This window comes from Chiloscyllium plagiosum, unplaced genomic scaffold (assembly GCF_037043375.1).
Source record: "Chiloscyllium plagiosum isolate Xiang-an unplaced genomic scaffold, Cpla_swu_hap1 HiC_scaffold_2, whole genome shotgun sequence".
Lineage (NCBI taxonomy): Eukaryota > Metazoa > Chordata > Chondrichthyes > Orectolobiformes > Hemiscylliidae > Chiloscyllium > Chiloscyllium plagiosum.
Window position 1 is genome coordinate 130,211,680 of NW_028270140.1, and position 20,948 is coordinate 130,232,627.

The 20,948-nt window shown below is 40.9% G+C and overlaps 1 protein-coding gene across 7 annotated transcripts in view; it reads right to left on the reverse strand.

Moving 5' to 3' along the window:
• Positions 1 to 2,817: 2,817 nt before the first annotated feature.
• LOC122557644 (storkhead-box protein 2-like) overlaps positions 2,818 to 20,948 on the reverse strand; it is a 328,439-nt gene continuing 310,308 nt past the window's right edge. For 4 of the 7 annotated variants that reach the window (XM_043705438.2, XM_043705449.2, XM_043705473.2 and 1 more), the window contains exons 3-4: positions 9,010 to 11,245; positions 2,818 to 5,724 (exon numbers count right to left, since the gene is read on the reverse strand). In XM_043705438.2, coding sequence (XP_043561373.2) covers positions 5,535 to 5,724; positions 9,010 to 11,245 — 2,426 coding nt within the window. In that variant the 3' untranslated portion in view covers positions 2,818 to 5,534. Of the gene's footprint in view, positions 5,725 to 9,009; positions 11,246 to 12,500; positions 12,598 to 20,948 lie in introns of those variants that run through there. The other 3 variants (XR_015750909.1, XM_043705495.2, XM_043705457.2) reach the window with 3 other exon arrangements.

Here is a 20,948-nt window from a genome sequence, read left to right on the forward strand (position 1 = left end):
ATCTAAACATCATGGCAGAGAACACAGGGGGCCAACACCTTCAACATATTGTCTAGCTATCACCATTGTTAACAGCTAACCCGAGAATGCAACTTTAAAACAAAGGTTTTGTGATTTACACATGAAAGTGAAACTATCACTGTATTCGAACAGATGAAAGGCTTAACAATCAATTTTTCAATGTATAATTTCAGTTACATCACACTGTAAATTTTTGCTATAAATTCTGTGCTACGATCGAGACCTCCGCTATCACCTGATGAAGGAGCGTCGCTCCGAAAGCTGGTGTGCTTCCAATTAAACCTGTTGGACTATAACCTGGTGTTGTGTGATTTTTAACTAGTGTAAACTACAATGACTGCGCTGTGAATTTAGCCTAATCTAATTAACATGCAATCACTGCTATTTTAGAGTTAGTGAACCAGATTTCACAATTGGGCCTCCAGATTCTCACAGTAAAATATTTCTAAAATACTTCCAGAAATATTTTTAAACCATCTCCTTTTTTCTAACTGAAATTTCTCATGTGTAAAATAGTGGTTCAATAAATCCAGAAAGTACTATTTCACATTAAGAAAATTAACATATACACAACATAAATTGAATCTGTACCAAATACTTTGACTTGAGGGCCTCAATGTTTTCCAAACATGTTCAAATTTTTAAATCCAAAGTTGAGGTTTTATGTTGAAATTGGATGGTGAAATCCCAGCATCTACAATGTTTTTAAATTTTCCAGGAGAAAGTGAGGTCTGCAGACGCTGGAGATCAAAGCTGAAACTTTATTGCTGGAACAGCACAGCAGGTCAGGCAGCATCTAGGGAACAGAAGATTCGACGTTTCGGGCACATGCCCTTCCTGAAGAAGGGCATGTGCCCGAAACGTCGAATCTTCTGTTCCCTAGATGCTGCCTGACCTGCTGTGCTGTTCCAGCAATAAAGTTTCAGCTTAAATTTTCCAGGCACACTGATGCTGTTAAATAATCAAATCACCTATACTAATGGAATATTTTAAACTATGACTTTCTATTCCTAGCTTTTCTTCAAAAATTTTTTAAAATGAGAAGCTGTAAACACGAAGAATTAAGTTACAAGTTATATCACACTGAGTCATAGAGCTGCACAGCACGGAAACAGACCCTTCGGTCCAACTCATCTATGCTGAACAGATGTCCTAACCTAGTCGGGTCCCATTTGCCGGCACTTGGCCCATATCCCTCTAATGGGCCAAATCCTTCCCATTCATATACCCATCCAGATTACTGTTAAATGTTGTAATTGTACCAATCTCCACCGCTTCCTTTGGCAACTCATTTCATACTTGCACCACTCGCTGCATAAAAAAGTTGCCCCTTAGATCCCTTTTAAATTTTTCCCCTCACCATAAACCTATGCCCTCTAGTTCTAGACTCCCCCAACCCAGTGAAAATACCTTGTCTATTTACTCTGTCCATGCCTCTCAATTTTATAAACCTGTATATGGTCACCCCTCAGCCTCTGACGCTCCAGAGAAAACAGCCCCAGCCTGTTCAGCCTCTCCCTATAGCTCAAATCCTCCAACCATGGTAACATCCTTGTAAATCTTTTCTGAACCTTTACAAGTTTCACAACATCCTTCTGATAGGAAGGAGACCAGAATTGCATACAAAAGTGGTCTAACCAATGTCCTGTACAGCCATAACATGACCCCCCCAACTGCTACACTCAATGCTCTGACCAATAAAGGAAAGCATACCAATTGCCTTCTTCACTATCTTATCCACCTGTGACTCTACTTTCAAGAAACTATGAACCTGCACTCCAAGGTCTCTTTGTTCAGCAACACTCCCTAGGTCCTTACCATTAAATGTACACGTCCTGCACTGATTTGCCTTTCCAAAATGCAGCACCTCACATTTATCTAAATTAAACTCCATCTGTTACTCCTCAGTCCATTGGTCCATCCAATCAAGATCCTGTTGTACTTGGAGGTAACCTTCTTTGCCATCCACTATCAATTTTGGTGTCATCTGCAAACTTACTATATCTCCAATGTTCACATCCAAATCATTTATATAAATGACCAACGGCAGTAGATCCAGCACTGATCATTGTGGTACGCCACTGGTCACAGGCCTCCAGTCTGAAAAGCAACCCTTCACACCACCCTCTGTCTTCTACCTTCGAGCCAGTTCTGTATCCAAACAGCTAGCTCTCCCTGTGTGCCATGAGGCCTAACCTTGCTAACGAGGCTACCAAGAGGAACTTTGTTGAACATCTTACTGAAGTCCATATAGATCTCGTCCAACTCTCTGCCCTCATCAATCCTCTTTGTTACTTCTTCAAAAAACTCAATCATTTGTTAGAGCTTATGTTGCATTCTCTCAAAATTAGAAATTACACAAGGTGATTGGAGTACATACAGTAGATTTTCAATTTATTTCATTACTATAAATCCATCATTTCAGCACGACTGTTCTAAAAGGATCAAGTGAATTAAATGAACATGCAAATTGGGCTGATATTGTAACAACTGATCAGTTTTTATGCGCAGGTGACAAGTTGAAAATCCACACTTCCAAAACTATGAAAAAGGGGGGGGAGTTTTACAACAATATGATAAAAGGAAATAGATGGAAATGTGTTGCTGGAAAAGCGCAGCAGGTCAGGCAGCATCTAGGGAACAGGAGAATCGACGTTTCGGGCATTAGCCCTTCTGGAAATACTCAAATAACAGGAAGTGAGATCAAGTTGGATCTAATAATAGATTAACATATTATAGGTTGTAGGACATAAACAACCCATGCGTTCTTTTAAGAAAAGCACAGAAATATCAAAATGTTAAAGAAACATGTTATTTAATGGCTTTAAAGTAAATAACACAATTCCAAAGGGGAGATCCACACAAGCTACAAGTAACAACAGAAACACAGTTTACATAAAGGGACTTTTAAATAAGGAACATGAAAAAAAATCCCTGTTTACAGTTCAAGTTATTGTACTAAGCAATGACAACTAAACACATTTTTACAGTATAATACACTTACAAAAACAAGCTTGTTATAGTCTGCTATAACATAATCCAGTAACGTTAGGGAAGACATTCCATGAACCAAAATTTGGTAAGAAATAGTTTTACAATATATAAACACATCTAACTGGATAACTAAACAGCATCCAGAGAGACACAATTTAAAAAAACATGTTTGTTATCTTTATCAGTGCAAACGTATTTATACAAGGCAGTCTTGGCTGCTCTACTCCCTTCTGCATGAAGAAAAAAAGCTGTTTGCATTTGTACTTAATTTGATACTAATTCACTCAGTTATTCACAAGAAAAATCTGTATTCCTTTGAAATTAGTCTGTAAAAATAGACCAACACTTGATGCAATCTCCTCAGTAAAGGTGTCTATTCTTGTAGCTTTGCTATCTTTCAAAACCAGACATCAATTTAAATTACTATTATTGTATGGACATTAGTTTGGAAACCACGCTTCAAGGAGTTAAAGCACCAGTGTAAAAATTCAGAAGCAATAGTCTGGTGAAAGTTTATTTATGAAACGGTAACAGAGTTGCAAAGATAGAGGGGTGAAAAGATGGTGAAGCCACAAAGATAGAAAATCATGCTACATCGGAGGTTCTGCTACCATTTCATAAATGTATGGAGGTAGTTATGTGCAACATGAACAAAATCTTAACTACAGTGAAAAAAAAATGTCTATGTTACATACATTGAAGGCTATTTCAGATCAACCACTGCCATATAAGGATAATGCATCTCATCTGCAATGTTCTATTAAAGGTCCTACTGTTGATGTAACAGATCAGGCACACTTATCTCATTAACATATATACATTGCCAGTCTTTTATTAAAAAATGTTTTCCTTGCCAGGTCATATTTAAACAGTTTAAAAACAAACTGCATGTTCTTTTGTGGTCATAGTTTTCATATGAACCAAATTATAAATTCTTCTCGTAATATTTCTGCCATTCACATCTTTATGCCTGATATGTACTTTCACAATGTCACAGATATAACAGGATTTTGGTGCAGTAGCAATAACTGCCATTTTCCAAACAAAAAATTTTATTTGGTTTTCTTTTAAATACACATGTTGTGGGATAAGACTTGTAGTAAAGACAGCAAAACCCAACCCAGTTTAACATGGAGATGCAAAACTACAGGACTGGCTTCACATTTAAGCATCCTTCCAATCTGTGAAACTGCGGCATCATCAGAAGCTTTGGTGTAACAAAAGCCACAATATGAAGTAATTTAAATATCTGAAATGGCATCACAGAACACAAAGGCAGTAATGGGCACAAATTAGAGATTACAGTTAAGTGTGAAAAGAATCTGGCACTGTGCTAGAATTGGTACTAAATAAAACACAGACCCAGGCTGCATGAGCCACTGTATCTAACAAACAGCTTTCCAGTACCATTTTATCTCTAACATCTGTGGCATCATGCACTTAAGCAATACATGCTTATTGATAATGCATGACAATAAACTATGCCAGGCCTCAGACTAATCAACCAAGAGTGCTAAGGTTCCACAATCAAGCTCATATATAAACTGCAGTGTGGAAAGTACTTAAGCTCGTTATAGGAGGGAGCGATTTATAGCAATATATTAATGGGACCCAGGTAAAGTGTTGGGTTGCTCAAATTTTGTCTCGCAGTGATTGAAATGCCTCAATTGTACTGCTTACTAACTTTTTCATACATGCAAAAAATATTTTTCTTAATTTGAGAGCTGCTTATTCAGCATTTTCTCTGAAGTATATTTATTTGCACAAAAAAATGCACATTTAATTCACATATCATATTGATATAAGATTTACAACAACTGTAAAACTTGTAGCAATTTAATTTTTTTCTCTACAGGGTTTGCTTTTGACACCTTCAATATTTATTTATATGTACAGTAACGAGATGTATAATCTTGTACAATAAAAAAGTCAGACATTATTTTACCTTTCAATAGTGCAACATGTATCTGTTGGTACCATATAGCTTTTAACAATGCTTATTGGAAATCACTGACCATAAGTTTGAAGATAGTATCTTCAGGTGTGTAAGACAGCCACGTATGTGCTTGTTCAGATTTAACACATGCACTGGTTTCACAAAATCACAGGAGTTATTTTGCTGGTTTCAAAATGCTCTAAAGACGATTACTTCTAAACATGAAGTTGTCATAGAATACCATCAAGAAACCAAGTCATGAAGTGCAAACGAATTTGTGCTTTTTTTTCTCTTCTTTATCAAAATCGCAATGGACGTTTCATGCAGTATGATGTAGGCGAATGCCATGCAGTAAGCTGCATTACCCACTCAATACCTAAAGAATGAAGAAGTAAAATTAATAAGTACTTATGAAAAAAGCTCCAAATCATATAAATGGCTTCTACATTTAGTTTACACCTCTTTTTAAAATGTATGAGCATGCCTGATGGTGTCATTGTGTTTCAAATCTCTCGAGGTGCAGGTGTATGACTGCTGAGGGTGTGATACAGAATATGTAGCTGACAGCTACGACTAACAGTGCTCAAACACTGGTAACGGAAGCTAGACACTTCATGGGCTTCTGCAGTTTCTCAGGTTCACTTGGTGCAGGATCTGTAGTTGTTCGGAAACTGAATGCTGACGTGCCTCCATGTCCCGGACTAAGAGCAGGGTTCTGACGCCTGTTGCTTTCTACTACGCTTGAAGTGTTAGAGGCCAGACTTTCACGAGTACTGAAAGACACCATGGATGGAAAAACATTAATGCTTCCAAACACTAATGCCACAACATTTAATCCTTCACAACTTTTGGCCTCATTGGGTGACTCAACTCAAAGAGGCCAGAAGTCTCCATTGTGTAGGAAATATAAAGTTTCAATGTATTGCAAAAGATATTGCTCTTCCAAAGTTTTGGTGGCAATGGAGTGGGGAGACATATTCAGGATGCTGCAGAAATTTTGGCATTACATTTGAAATGACAGTATCAGAATTTGAAGCTGTTACTTGGTGCAATGGAACTATATAGTACTCTACTGCAATCCTTTATCAGTACATACATATTTTTTCACAAGTGGTACATCTTTCACTGCCGGATATGGTTAGTTTATAAGTAAAAATGATGGTGCTTCCAAAATAAAAATGTAATCTTTAATCTTCTCAACCTCCAATTTTTGCTGAAAGTGCTAACAGTTATCATAAGAATCAAAATCAAGAATGGCTTAGAACAAATAGCAAAGCAAAACCGCATTAAATTCAAGCAGAATGAAAGAGGGTCCACTATGTTAGATTTATTATTAATATCAAATTTAATGCAGGCAGACTCCCTCGGTTCCTTTCTGCTACACATTTAAGGCCCAGATGAGACAGTACATTAGAACAGTATTTTCACCAACCTGGAGCAATTTCAGCTCATTGGCAGGATGAGACCCCCCCATCCCCACCCCCCCACCCAACATAACCTTTCATGCTCCAAAGCAAATGGCCAAGTATATGGAACTCTAGACCAGTTAACATTGGACATGTATGCCCCTTGTTCAAAAAGGGGAGTAGGGATAATCCTAGTAACTATAGGCCGGTGAGTCTCACTTCTGTTGTGGGCAAAGTCTTAGAGAGAATTGTAAGGGATAGGATTTATGCACATCTGGATAGGAATAATGTGATCAAGGATAGTCAGCATGGTTTTGTGAAGGGCAGGTCGTGCCTCACAAACCTTATTGAATTCTTTGAAAAGGTGACGAAGGAGGTTGATGAGGGGAAAGCGGTAGATGTGGTATATATGGATTTTAGTAAGGCGTTTGATAAGGTTCCCCATGGTAGGCTACTGCAGAAAATACGGAGATATGGCATTGAGGGTGAGTTGGAGGTTTGGATTAGGAATTGGCTGGATGGAAGAAGACAGAGGGTAGTAGTTGATGGCAAAGTTTCTTCATGGAGTGCCGTCACTAGCGGTGTTCCGCAAGGATCTGTTTTGGGACCATTGCTGTTTGTCATTTTTATAAATGACCTGGAAGAGGGGTTAGAAGGTTGGGTGAGCAAGTTTGCGGATGATACGAAAGTCGGAGGAGTTGTTGACACTGAGGAAGGATGTGGCAGGTTACAGCAGGATATAGAGAAGCTGCAGAGCTGGGCAGAAAGGTGGCAAATGGAATTCAATGTAGCTAAATGTGAGGTGATTCACTTTGGGAAGAATAACAAAAAGATGGGGTACTGGGCTAATGGTCGGATACTTGGTAGTGTGGATGAGCAGAGGGATCTTGGTGTCCATGTACACAGATCTCTGAAAGTTGCCACCCAGGTAAATAGTGCGGTGAGGAAGGCATATGGCGTACTGGCTTTTATTGGTAGAGGAATTGAGTTCCGGAGTCCTGAGGTCATGATGCAGTTGTATAAAACTCTGGTGCGGCCGCATCTGGAATATTGTGTGCAGTTTTGGTCGCCATACTATAGGAAGGATGTGGAGGCACTGGAACGGGTGCAGAGGAGGTTTACCAGGATGTTGCCTGGTATGGAAGGAAGATCGTATGAGGATAGACTGAGACACTTGGGGCTGTTTTCATTAGAGAAAAGAAGGTTTAGGGGTGACTTGATTGAGGTGTACAAGATGATTAGGGAGTTAGATAGGGTTGACAGTGTGAACCTTTTCCCGCGTATGGAGTCGGGTATTACAAGGGGGCATAGCTTTAAATTAAGGGGGGGTAGATATAGGACTGAAGTTAGGGGTAGGTTCTTCACTCAGCGAGTCGTAAGTTCATGGAATGCCCTGCCAGCAGCAGTGGTGGACTCTCCCTCTTTATGGGCATTTAAGCGGGCATTGGATAGGTATATGGAGGATAGTGGGTTAGTATAGGTTAGGTGGGCTTGGATCGGCGCAACATCGAGGGCCAAAGGGCCTGTACTGCGCTGTATTGTTCTATGTTCTATACCCATAATCTTTTTGTGCTAAATAGGCAGTTTTATTCAGATGATCCATTACAAAAACGAGTAATTTTCAAATTTTGCATTGAATTCAATCATATTTTTAACCAAAAAGTTTCTGATGATAATGTTTAAGTATGAGAAACCGATTGTCCAAACTATTGAACAATAGTCTTCATTGCATATTGACTAACGGTTATTAATTTCACTGCGATACAGTAAATGTTTCTAATATTTTTAATTCTTTCTTTTTAGTTCTTTCAACTCAAATAGGACATATATCCTAAATATATTGCTTCAGGTAGGAAGTAACCATTGCTGAAAGTCACATCAGATTTTTGGGAATGTATAGCCCAAGTGCTTCGAACTATTTGAGATGATAAAACACTTTTCATGGGCAGGAGGAGAAAGTTCAAACCAGAAGCATAAAGTCAGAGCATTACTTCAAAAGGAACTTTCCTTTATATTCTCTGATGAGATGCCAAGATTATTCCACTAATTTACTTGAACTGAGAGACTCACCAGGATATTGAGGGCAGTTAAGGATCAACCATGGTGCTGCGGGTTTGAGTCACATAGAAGGCCAGACCAAGTAGAAACAGAAGCTCACCTTATTTAGTGAACTAGGTGGATTCTTACAAGTGTTAAATAACTGTTGTCAATGTCATCATTATTGAGACTAGTTTTTATATTCCAGATTTATTAAATTGATTTTAAAAGTCTGCCAGCTGCTGTGGTGGGATTTAAAATCTGTCCCCCCACTCCTCTCCCCAAGCATCTGTCACTAGATGACTAGACCATTACCACCAATCACTACTTCATCATCTCCTGCTTCTCAGCAAGAGAAAGCATATTAGTTTGTTTATAAACTTCTCAATACAGCTTAAAAGAATTTATAAACATAAAATATACTGTTAGAGTAAATCACATTTTGCGTAAGGCCACAACCAGACAATTCTCAATTTTTATCCCTATATTTTACATGTTTTAACTTGCGTTGGCTACTTTCAAAGTCCTGTACAATGAAATAATCTAGCACAAAATCAAAAATATAGTACATGTCTCAAATGAATGACTGCTTGGATTTGTCATTTGCTTGCTTACCGTGGAGAATTAAATCCACTGTCTACAGTGATACTGCTGCTGTCCATACTATCTAATCGAGCAGAATGTAAAGCTTTCTGGCTGGTACTGTTGTCACTCTCTTTTGGGCTCAGAAGAGTTAGATTCTTTTCAAATTTTCTCTGGAGATTTTTCTCTTTCTCTCGTTCTAACAACCACTGCACAGTCCCACCATCATCTCGGCTTTTACCCTCCTCTTGGTTTTTGTTGATCCCATCTTCTGAGTCATCATCAGACACATTATAGTAGTCAAAGGAAGATTCCTGATGTCCTGTTTCATCCTCTTGTCCCTGTAGGACAGGCAGTGATTGCGCCACACTTATTAGGCCAACAAAGTTCTCACAGTCTGGATGAAGCACCTCCGATGGTTTATGTTGGGGTTCATATAAAGTGGGTTCCTGATAATTATTCTCCATGTGATTTACAGATTGAATTTCTGACTGTGATTTAAATACTTGTCCATTTGGCAATGATGGGGGAGATGCCTGCCCAGCTACAGGCAAATTAACGCTATTCATATCTATCGTTTCTGGATAATGTTTCTGCTGCAGTGACAATTGCTCAAGCTGTCCATTCACATTCTCTTCAATAGGTGGGTGCTTCAAGAACCTATCCAGAGGAGACAGCTTCTTGACACCATCTGACAAGGTTAACGTATCATAATCTTTAAACAGACACTCATCATTACAGTTAGCTGATGGAGAAGACACAGCCTGAGAAGTCTCCTTGGATGCATTACACTGAAAGTAATCATCAGCTTTTGCATCGATAGTACAGTCAGGTTCATCATTTTTAGGCAAACCATCTCCAAGTCTTGGGTGCTCCACTGGATTGCAGGCTTCACTAACTGTTGCTGCCTCATCAATATTTACACATTCCGGTATGCTTGGCTCAGTAACATGATTTGATGACAATCCTGGTCTGTGGTGACTGAGTAATTTGGAAGAACGTAATTTGTTATTATTTGACTGGCTTTCATCCACACTGCATTCTTGCATCTCTTCTGCTGTGCCTGATAAAGTCATGCCAAGAGGTCGATTAGAATTATCCATTGACCTAGACCTCTCCTTGGCTTTGCTGGCCCTATCAGTTCTTGATTTTCTGTCTTGAGTATGGCTGTGGCTCCGATGAACCTTGGATTGCAAACTTTCCCGAGAATGTTCATGAAATCGGCTCTCCATCCTTCGCTTGTAAAGATCACCAGACACATCCCATTCGGGGGTCACAGGAAAATGAGATTCAACCATGTTAATTTTATCATGTGAGAGAAACCCATTATCACCCTTCATTTCTACAGTGGCACTTTTCTCACATGGGGATCTGGTAATTGGGTCATAAAACTCATACTCTCTGGATTCTGCAACATCCAGATGGGTATCTTCCGATTGTTCCCCTTTCGGAGCCCTGGACTTGCTGTGTGACCGGGATTTACCATGGGACTTCTTGTGACTTCTACTTTTTTTGCTCTTGCCACTATGTTGGGCGGATGAGCCTGCTTTATTTCTGTGGGCCTTATCTTCTTCCAACTTCTTCATTAGCGCTGTGTGCTTCATGACGTTTTCCACCGTCAGGTCTGGATTAATCCGTTTGATTATCTCCTGTTCCACTTCCCTTGGTATAGAGGTTGGATTGTCCTCATCACGTAATGGCCATTCCTCGGGAGGGAACTGGGCTGAAAAATTCACTAACTGTTTTGACTTGTCTTTTTTAAAGCTCAATCTGAACAATTTCAGTCCAAATTTTTTGGATTGCTTTTCTCCATCCTTGGGTTTTGGCAACGTTTCAGTTTTGTATGAACAGTTAACTGTACTCCTGCTTTTCTCAGTCTGGGTTACCGGCATCTGGCTGAAAGAAGGAGGGCAATAGGAATCTTTACATTCCTTCATTGATCTTTTCTGGAGAGTGGAGGAATGATTGTGAAATTCTTCTCTAAAACAGTTGCAAGAATCACAATGGTTTCTGTGATGAGCTCTGTCTCGGAGGCAGCCAGAGTTCGAAGGAGTTATAGTCCCTAGCTGTGGTGAAGTACATCGAGCCCGGTCAGGTATCCTTTCATCTAGATGGTACCATTTACTATTTGTTCTTATGAGAGAAGGGGTGATAAAATAAGTCTGAGGAGTTACAATGAAATATCCATCAGGAGTTGGGTAAATTTTCCGCTCTCTTACGAGCATGTTCAATGTATGGCGAAGAATATCTTGACTAGGTGTTGGGACCCCTATAAATTAAAGAGTAAAAACATTTAAACAAGACTTATTACGATTCAATATGGCCATTTTCTACTGAAAAATTAAAAATCACTTAAGTGATTTTATGCATTTAAATACTAGTGATCTTAAATATAATTTACTCTACTTGTACAGTGAATACAACTGTTCAGTACAAAAACTTCACAAGATTCATTAATAATGAGAAAAATTACAGAATGCTGACTTGGTTAAATAGCAACTATTGTTTTCACGACATATCCAAGGTGAAGAGTCTGAATCTGTAAAGCAATTGTTTCTGGTAACAGGTATGCTAACCATATATAAAGCTAGTTACGTTATTTTTCAGTCAAGGCACTGGGATGTTGCAGCACAGTCAGTCAGTCAAAAAAAGGACACTCCATCTGTCTTGCTCTGGATTATTACTCCCTGCTGAAAGAGCTGCAATATGGTACAAAATAATGGAAAACATTGTAATACTCAGGTTGCCTTAATTTTCAGGATGTTGTGGGATAGGTTTTGATGAGTAGTAATAAATCATCAAAAGGGAAGAATTTTAAGAAACATTAAAATCATTTCTATTTACAGTTTAAAACAAGACTTGACGTTAAAAAATAGCTAAGTCAGACTGTATGTGCAGAGTTGGAAAGAGTTAACAAAATCAGACAATGAGCAAATTTTTGATCCCTGGTGAATGATGATGTTTTGGCACGAGGTTGTAGTGTGGCTGTATCCCTGTGTGGAATTTCCCCATCAAGGTGATTAAAAACATTCAATTTACATTGGACATGCCATTTAGCAAAGGCTAATGAGTACAGAAAGAGAGACAAAGAACAGTGGGAAAATTCAATCACCCCATATTGCGCTTACATGTCCGGTGGCTGGATCAAGAACTGGCAATGGGAGGTGGTTAGGAAATGGTGTGCGCAATCCAAGGAAACTGAAAGAGAGCAGGAAAAATGGAAATGAAAAATAAAAATGGCTGGATGGGGTTTGTCGGAGGTGGGTGGGCGGGGGTGGTTAGGCAGCTGTCAGAGTGAATGTACTACAGGGAGAGAATTCCTGTGTGATGGTGAGGGGTCAGGCTCCCAGTCAAGATAGAAGCATGGACTGCAGTGGTGACTTCACAGTATTAAGCCTCGATCTCTGATCTTTGCTCATGTTCAGACAAGTGGAGCCTTGCAACGTAAGTCTTGTAATGTAGTAAAATGATGGATGTGTTTATAAACAATGTATGATTTAATTAAACACAGTGCAAAATCTCACCCTATCCTCCCTCCGCAGTGTGGTGCTGATTCACAGATTAACAAGGTTCATTTTAAATTCTTGGTCTGTGCTGATCTCATCCAGGACACAGCTGTAGTAGTTACTACTGGACTTAGTGATCTAGGTTTAGGGAGAGACACATTAAAAAGAAACTAAGATAGAGCTTTCACTCTTCAATATTATCCGCAAAAAGTAGATGTGGACCTTGATTGATGGAAGGATCAGGTACTTAACGTCACCATTGAAGACACTCATATCAAGAACAGTCACTTTGATAAGGAATCAGGAACCATCAGCAACTTGTTACTGGCCAAGAATTCGTCACCACCCTCGCAAAAACCAGAAACAAAATTTGGAATTTTAGCTTTGGTATGCTAATGGCAATTGGAGCACTCACTTCCATTTAAAACTAGATAAACGATTCTCAGTGCAGTTTTCTAATGTTTTTGGAAATTGACTGTCCCCACTCACAAGAGAAGACTGCACAGTTTTAACTGGAAAATACCATCATTCTCAGCACGGAGTCAAAAGTGGAGAATTGAGACTTTCGTGCAGTATCTGGCCGATGTTACAATGCAGTAATATCACCATCTTTTCTTAAAGATGTGAACAGTCTGTCCGCTTAGGTGGACATGATCCCATGGTGCCAGATCAAGCACAGCAAGGAAACTCTTCTTGCTGTTTTGGTCAAAGATGATCCTTCAACCAACAATCACTAAATCAGAATATGTGGTGATTACCCCACTATGGTTTGTGGACTAGTTTGCACAAATTGACTATCATATTTGAAATTACAATTCAAAAGTATTTAACTGGCCATAACACATTTCCAGAATTTGAGAAACATAAATACAAGCCTTTTCTTGTTTTGTTCCTTGGTGTCCACCCTTTCCCATTCTACAACAAATTAGTGGTCTGCATCAGCTGCTGGTGTTCTTGAACAGGAACTCATGCCACTGGAGGAACAAGCACTACCTCATTTACACTGTTGGGTCTTATCCAATGCTGGCACTCTTATAGAAATGCAGCACTGTGTTGGATCAGATATTTGCCCTTGCCATTACCTTGTGCCTAGTACTAAAATGACCAGATCAGGGTAAAATTGGTTTGTTTGATAACACTCCACTAACGTATCTTGGAGCAATTTACCACATAAATGCTATTTAACAAGAAATCATCATTTGTACGGCCACTGCAACAAAGCAAAGAGGTTAGACAGACTTTTGTGCTATCCAATTATTTTATGATATAGCATAGAATGAGATAGTGATTCCACCTTGCCTGAGCCAGCTATTTGAAGGAGTTTTCTAAACCATCACAGTACTCCTTCCACAGAACCCCAAAAGCATTATGGCACATAAGGCCATTCGGTTCACTGTGTCTGCATCAGCTTATTAAACTAGCCATCCATCCCAATTCCACTTTCCCTCATAGGTTTCAGTCCTTCAGGTTCAGATCGTGGTTCCTTTTAAAAGAGTCAAGTATTTCTGCCTCAAAACCAAAATAGGACAGTGAACTTCAGACACCCACCGTAATCTGTGTCGAACAGTTTTCAGATCCTCTGGAACCCTCCTGTGCCTCCTGGTGACTGACTGCTTCACTAACAGAACACCATCCACTCTATCCAAGCTCTTCTTTATTTGATGACCTCTCAGCTCCCTCTACTTCTAAGGAAAGCATTCCAAGCCTATCCAATCTTTCCGCATAGCAGTAATTATCAAACCCTTGCAACATGCTTATAAATCTCCCCTGTACTCTCTCTCTAGATCAATTATGTCCTTCCTGTAATGTGATGAACAGAATGGTGGCTAAAGTTGTGACCCAGTTTTTAACAGCTTCAGCATTACATCCCTGCTCTTGCATTCAATCTTTCTTTACCACCTTACCTACCTGTCCTGCCACTTTTGGTCATTGTGAACATGTACTGCAAAGGCTCCTCATTTCCTCTACCCATCTCAATACCCTTCTGTATATTGTGTATTCCTTGCTCAGATTGCTCTGCCCAAATGCATACCTTAGTATATGTCCAGATTAGAATTCCATTTGCCACTAGTCCACCTACTCAACCAGAACATTGAAATCATCCTGCTGTCAATAGCTGCCCTCTTCACAATCAACCACGCAGGTGTATTTCCCAATCATGCCCCCGCAACATTTGAAATTTAAAATCATTAGTGAACAGCAGAAAAAGTACATGACCCACTACTGAATCCTGTGGCAGTGATTTCTACTGGAAACTACTTTGCAGTTGTCGTTAGCCCCATGAACTTTTCCTTCAACTAGTTACTCAATTTAGATTTAGATTAGATTACAGTGTGGAAACAGGCCCTTCGGCCCAACAAGTCCACACCGACCCGCCGAAGCGAAACCCACCCATACCCCTACATTTACCCCTTACCTAACACTACAGGCAATTTAGCATGGCCAATTCACCTGACCCTGCACATCTTTGTGATGGTGGGAGGAAACCGGAGCAAACCCACGCAGACACGGGGAGAACGTGCAAACTCCACACAGTCAGTCGCCTGAGGCGAGAATTGAACCCGGGTCTCTGGCGCTATGAGGCAGCAGTGCTAACCACTGTGCCACCGTGCCGCCCACAATTTCACTTCATTGAATCTGTTTCCAAATGCTGTGTCCAGCAGTGCATTTCAGATCGTAAGAACTTGCGTAAAATGGTAAGAAGCTGTGCAAGTATCATTGCTTCCTAAGCCACAGGATCTCATGCAACTGGCTGAATGCTGGAAGGTAGAACTGCTGGAAACTGGAACATTAATTTCTGTCCTTTTAATGAATACAGTAAATTCACCTTTCAAATACAGCAGTCTGTGCGAGACCCACCTTCAGGATCCTGCGCTGGCCTTGCACAATATGGAAATGTGCAATTCTTAAAATGATTCAAGATGGCGGTGACCCAGCAAGTCTGAGTCTGTAGTACACTGCCCAAGACTCAGGCAAAGTGGGCTGCCCGCCTCCACCACATCCTCTAAAACATTTTAAATAACTTTTACCCAGCATATTTAGTCATTTTGCACCAAACTTGAACAGTTTGGTGCTGTGCTTAAAATGATAAAGGAAAAAATGCCCGCAGCTCGCAACAGGCAGGAACCCCTCCCCCACCTCCTCCAGCAGCAGCGGAGACGTCCACGGCTGCCTCGGGGGACTTACCCGCAGAGGCGAGCCTGGTCTCCATAATTAACAAGCTGCAGGAGAGGATCGATGCCTTCATTGAAGAATCCAGGACCAGGTGGGAGTCACTCTCGGTCGTGCTGCAAAAGCACGACCAAGAAATTGAAAAGCTCGAACATCGCGTTGGAGGGGTGGAGCTAAAGGCCTCGGGTGGCACGGTGGCACAGTGGTTAGCACTGCTGCCTCACAGCGCCAGAAACCCGGGTTCAATTCCCGCCTCAGGCGACTGACTGTGTGGAGTTTGCACATTCTCCCCGTGTCTGCGTGGGTTTCCTCCGGGTGCTCCGGTTTCCTCCCACAGTCCAAAGATGTGCAGGTCAGGTGAATTGGTCATGCTAAATTGCCCGTAGTGTTAGGTAAGGGGTAGATGTAGGGGTATGGGTGGGTTGCGCTTCGGCGGGGCGGTGTGGACTTGTTGGGCCGAATGGCCTGTTTCCACACTGTAAGTAATCTAATCTTGGAGACTGCCGCTGAATTGACCGTGGGCCGGGTCCAGGCTCTCGAACAGTGAGTCCGGACCTTAGAGGAGCACAATGACGACCTCTATAATAGAGGTCGTTGAAAAAAATATTCAGTTGCTGGGCCTTCCCAAATGGGAAGAGGAAGGCCAGCTGGCAGTTTTTTTTGGGCAATGGCTCCCTGAAATATTAAAGCTGGAGTCCGGATCAGGCCAGGTACGGGTAGAATGGGCCCACTGGGTTGCTATATGCAGGCCTGGGTCAGACCAGCGCCCCCGCCCAGTCCTGTTCCGGCTCCAATGCTACAGAGAGAAACAGATACTCCTAGAAGCCTCTAGAATCCTGGGGAAGGATTCCCAAGCCATGGAGTACAAGGGCTCTAGGATTATGCTATTCCAGGATTTTTCTCCAGCCGTGGTCTGCAAAAGGAGGGCATTTGATGAGGTGAAGAAACGTCTGAGAGATTTAACCATCCAGTATTCCTTGCGTTACCCAGCAACGCTGTGCTTCAGCCATGAAGGATCCATTTATAACTTTGGATCACCAGAGAAGGCTAAAGAATTTTTGGACTCTCTTAAAGACTGTAAGAATTAAACCGTATGGTTAATTATGCTATTTTGCACCCCCCCTTCCCCTGGATTACCTTTTCTCGTTTCATCCCCTTTATTGTTTAATATCGTCTCCGGGGTGCAGTGAGGGGGGCTTATTTATTTGTTACCTATTATGTGATTTTCTTATTGTTTACAGGCTTAGTTGATTCGTGTGGGGGGGGGGGGGGGGGGGGGTGGGGGGGTCACATTTGCTCTGTCCTACCTCAAATTTTTTTTTCAGAGCGGGGTTTTTTTTTCTTCTTTTATTATACTTAGTTATCTATTACTTGCTGGGATTGTAACTTTATAGTGTTATATGTTTATACCTTGTATTATCTTTACTAAACGTATTCAAGTGTGGGTGGGGGTGGGGTGTGGGGCATTCACTTTTAACTTTGGTTTTATAGTACACGCGAATTTATTCACTCTATTATGTGGTACCTGGGTCGAGGGCAGGGTGCTGGTTGGGAGAGGATATGGTGGGTTTTTTTTAGATTAGATTAGATTAGATTACTTACAGTGTGGAAACAGGCCCTTCGGCCCAACAAGTCCACACCGACCCGCCGAAGCGCAACCCACCCATACCCCTACATTTACCCCTTACCTAACACTACGGGCAATTTAGCATAGCCAATTCACCTGACCTGCACATCTTTGGACTGTGGGAGGAAACCGGAGCACCCGGAGGAAACCCACGCAGACACGGGGAGAACGTGCAAACTCCACACAGTCAGTTGCCTGAGTCGGGAATTGAACCCGGGTCATCTGGCGCTGTGAGGCAGCAGTGCTAACCACTGTGCCACCCACTTATTGATAGGTAGTGATGCCCCCTGGGAACAAGAGGGAAAATCTTCTTTTAAATGTGTGTTTTATATTTTTCTTATTTAGAAATAGTTTTTAACTATACTGGTGTTAATGTATTAAAGAATTTCTACTTCTGTGAATTTTCTACAGTCCGTGCTGGGAGTGTTTTGGGTGAGGTTTTTCCTCCCGGGGGAGTTTCGGACTTGCTTGGACGATCATGGTTAGTCATTCGATTAGGTGGTGCTGCTGGAATGTCAAGGGGAGTAATTCTCCAATCAAAAGGAAGAAAATACTTGCAGAACTCAAAAAAGAAAGGGTTGATATAGCTCTGTTACAGGAGACACACTTACTGGATAAAGAGCACTTAAAATTACAACAAGGAGGATTCAATCAGGCCTTCCTTTCAAAATCTTAAATCAGATAAAAGATGAATCTGGATGGTATATACTGATCAACGCCCTCATAAATGGAGAGGAGTATGGAATTTTGAAACTTTATTGTCCCCCGGCACACCCCTTCAAATTTATAACGGAAGCGTTCTCCAAATTGATGGCTTTTGGGACTCGTCATACAATTATAGGAAGAGATTTTAATTGTACTATGGACCTAGAGATAGACTGGATACCCAAGAGTACTGCGGGTATATCTCCTAGATCCAGACAATTGGCGGATTTGAATAAGGAGCTAGGGTTAGAAGATGTGTGGAGGAGCCTTCATCCCCAGGGCAGAGACTTTACTTTCTACTCTAACCCACATAATTGTCATACTAGAATTAGTACGTTTTTTGCTCCCTCGACCTTTCTGAACTCCATAATATCCTGCAAAATAGGTAATATAATAATCTCTGAGTATATATGGAAGTTAAGACTAGGGACGATGAGACAAGCCACCGACATTGGCGTATGGATTCTTTCTTAATGAAGGATAGTAAATTCGTAAAATATTTCTCTCAAGAATTTAAAACATTTTTGGAAATTAACTTGGGCATAGCCAGTAACCCGTCGATGATGTGGGAGACCATTAAGGCCTATGCGCGAGGTCTCATTATTTCATACTCGGCAACACAGAAAAAACAAAAAGGGAGAAAGCAGCGTCTACTCAAGACTCACTTGAAGGCAGCTGAGATAACATATGTTGATAGGCCCTCTATTGCTAAATTACAAAGGGTTACAGCCCTTAGGACAGCCTTGAGTACCGCACTTACTCAAACAGCAAAGAGGGAAATATTATTTTCAAAACAAAGACTATATGAATACGGCGATAAGCCTGGTACATACCTAGCATATCTCAAGGAGAAAAAAGGCCCCTCAATTTAGCATATTCATTAGGGAAAGTGCCAGTACTTTGACTCATGACTGCAAAAGGATCAATACAGCCTTCAGAAAGTTTTATTCTGATCTGTATAAATCACAGGATTGTGAAGACAGAGCTAAGAAGACGGAGTCCTTTTCTAAAAGTCTGGCCTTTCCGGACTTAACCCTGGAACAGGTGTTGATCCTGAATGCTCCCTTGACAACCCAGGAAATACTTGATGCAATCAGGCAGCTTCAGAGCAGTAAAGCACCTGGCCCAGCTGGATTCCAGGCTGAATTCTACAAAGAGTTTATAGGGGTACTGGCTGGTCCACTTATAGACATGTACAATTATTCATATAGTCAGAGCTGCCTCCCGTCTTCGATGAGAGAAGCAAATATTTCTCTCATCCTTAAAAAAGGAACTGCCCCAGAAGATGGCATATCATACAGGCCAATATCTTTGCGAAATGTCGATTTTAAAATTCTTTCAAAAACATTAGCATTAAGGCTGGAGAGGGTTCTACCATACCTTATAAAAGAGGATCAGACGGGGTTTATCAAGGGCCGCAGATCATCTAGTAATATTAAAAGGGTTTTAAATGTGATCCAAGTCTGTCATCAGGAAAGAATACCAGGAATAGTAGTTTCTTTAGATGCGGAGAAGGCATTCGATCGGGTTGAATGTTCATATCTGTATTACACACTGGAAAAGTTTGGTGTCAGAGAGGTATTCACCAAATGGGTCTCAATACTATACAATGACCCCAAAACGGCCATGATTACTAATGGTTTAGGCTTGGGTAGCTTCAGTGAGGGTAGGGGCTGTCATCAGGGATGTCCTCTCTCACTGTTATTATTCACGCTAATAATTGAACCACTAGCAGAAGCTATAAGGGCTGATTCTGATATAATGGCACCGAAGGTTGGTTCAGGTAAACATAAAATTACCCTTTATGCAGAGGATGTTCTTCTTTTTCTTAGTAATCCTTTGATATCTGTGCCCTGCTTGATCCGGTAATTAATTTATTCAGTGCGTTCTCAGGCTACAAAATCGATTTCACAAAATCAGAGGCCATGCCGATGGGTGGTCTTGCAGTATGTCCAAGACTCGGTAGGGTCTTGCTTTCCCTTTCAGTAGTCTCTGAACGGTTTTTTATATTTAGGGATTTTTATCACCCCAGGTTTTGGTCAGCTGTACAAAACCAATTTTGTGCACCTATTAGAGAGGATAAGGCATAATTTTCAATGCTGGGGGGGGGGGTGGGAAATCTCCTGATATCTTGGTTAGGCAGAATAGTTCTAACTAAAATGAATACTTTGCCTCGTCTCTTATACCCTAGTGAGAATGCTCCCTGTGATGCTGCTGAGGCCAGCATTGCTTAAACTATACGGTTGGCTTGGTTCTTTCATTTGGAATCATAGGCAGCCCCTTATTAAATTAAAGAAGCTGCAGCTCCCACAAGCAAGGGGAGGACTGGATTTTCCAGACTTTAGGAAGTACCAGCTGAGTTCTCTATTAAGCTAGGTCTTGTGTGACCCGCAATCAATCTGGCTAGACATTGAGGCTTCTCAAGCAAAGTGTCCCCTTATTAATCTCTTATTTTTAGATAAGATGAAAGTCATTATGGACCATTGTAAAAACCCTATTGTATTAAATACAATTAAAGCTTGGAAGATAATGCGGCAAGATGAAGGTAATTCAGAAAAAACCTCTCCTATAGTGGGAGCATGGGATTTTCAACCGAGGCACACAGACGCTACATTTAAAACCTGGAGGTGCAGGGGTATTTCTTGCTTGGGGAATCTGTTTGATGGGGAAGTTATGATGTCTTTTCAACAGCAGCACCAGAAATTTGGGCTGCCTAATGGAGACCTTTTTCGATATTTCCAAATTTGAGGTTATATACAAAAGAAGACCACATTATTGAATAGCTCTTATAAATCAGATAGGGAAGGAAGAGTGTGTTATGGCCAATGGTCCACTCTCGCTCAGCACTCTTTATCACTCATTACAGAACAAAGTATTGAAAGACATGGAACAATTGTTTAAAACATAGATCAGGAATTGGGGTTGGAAATCGCTTTAGAAATGTGAGACGACATCTGGGAAAA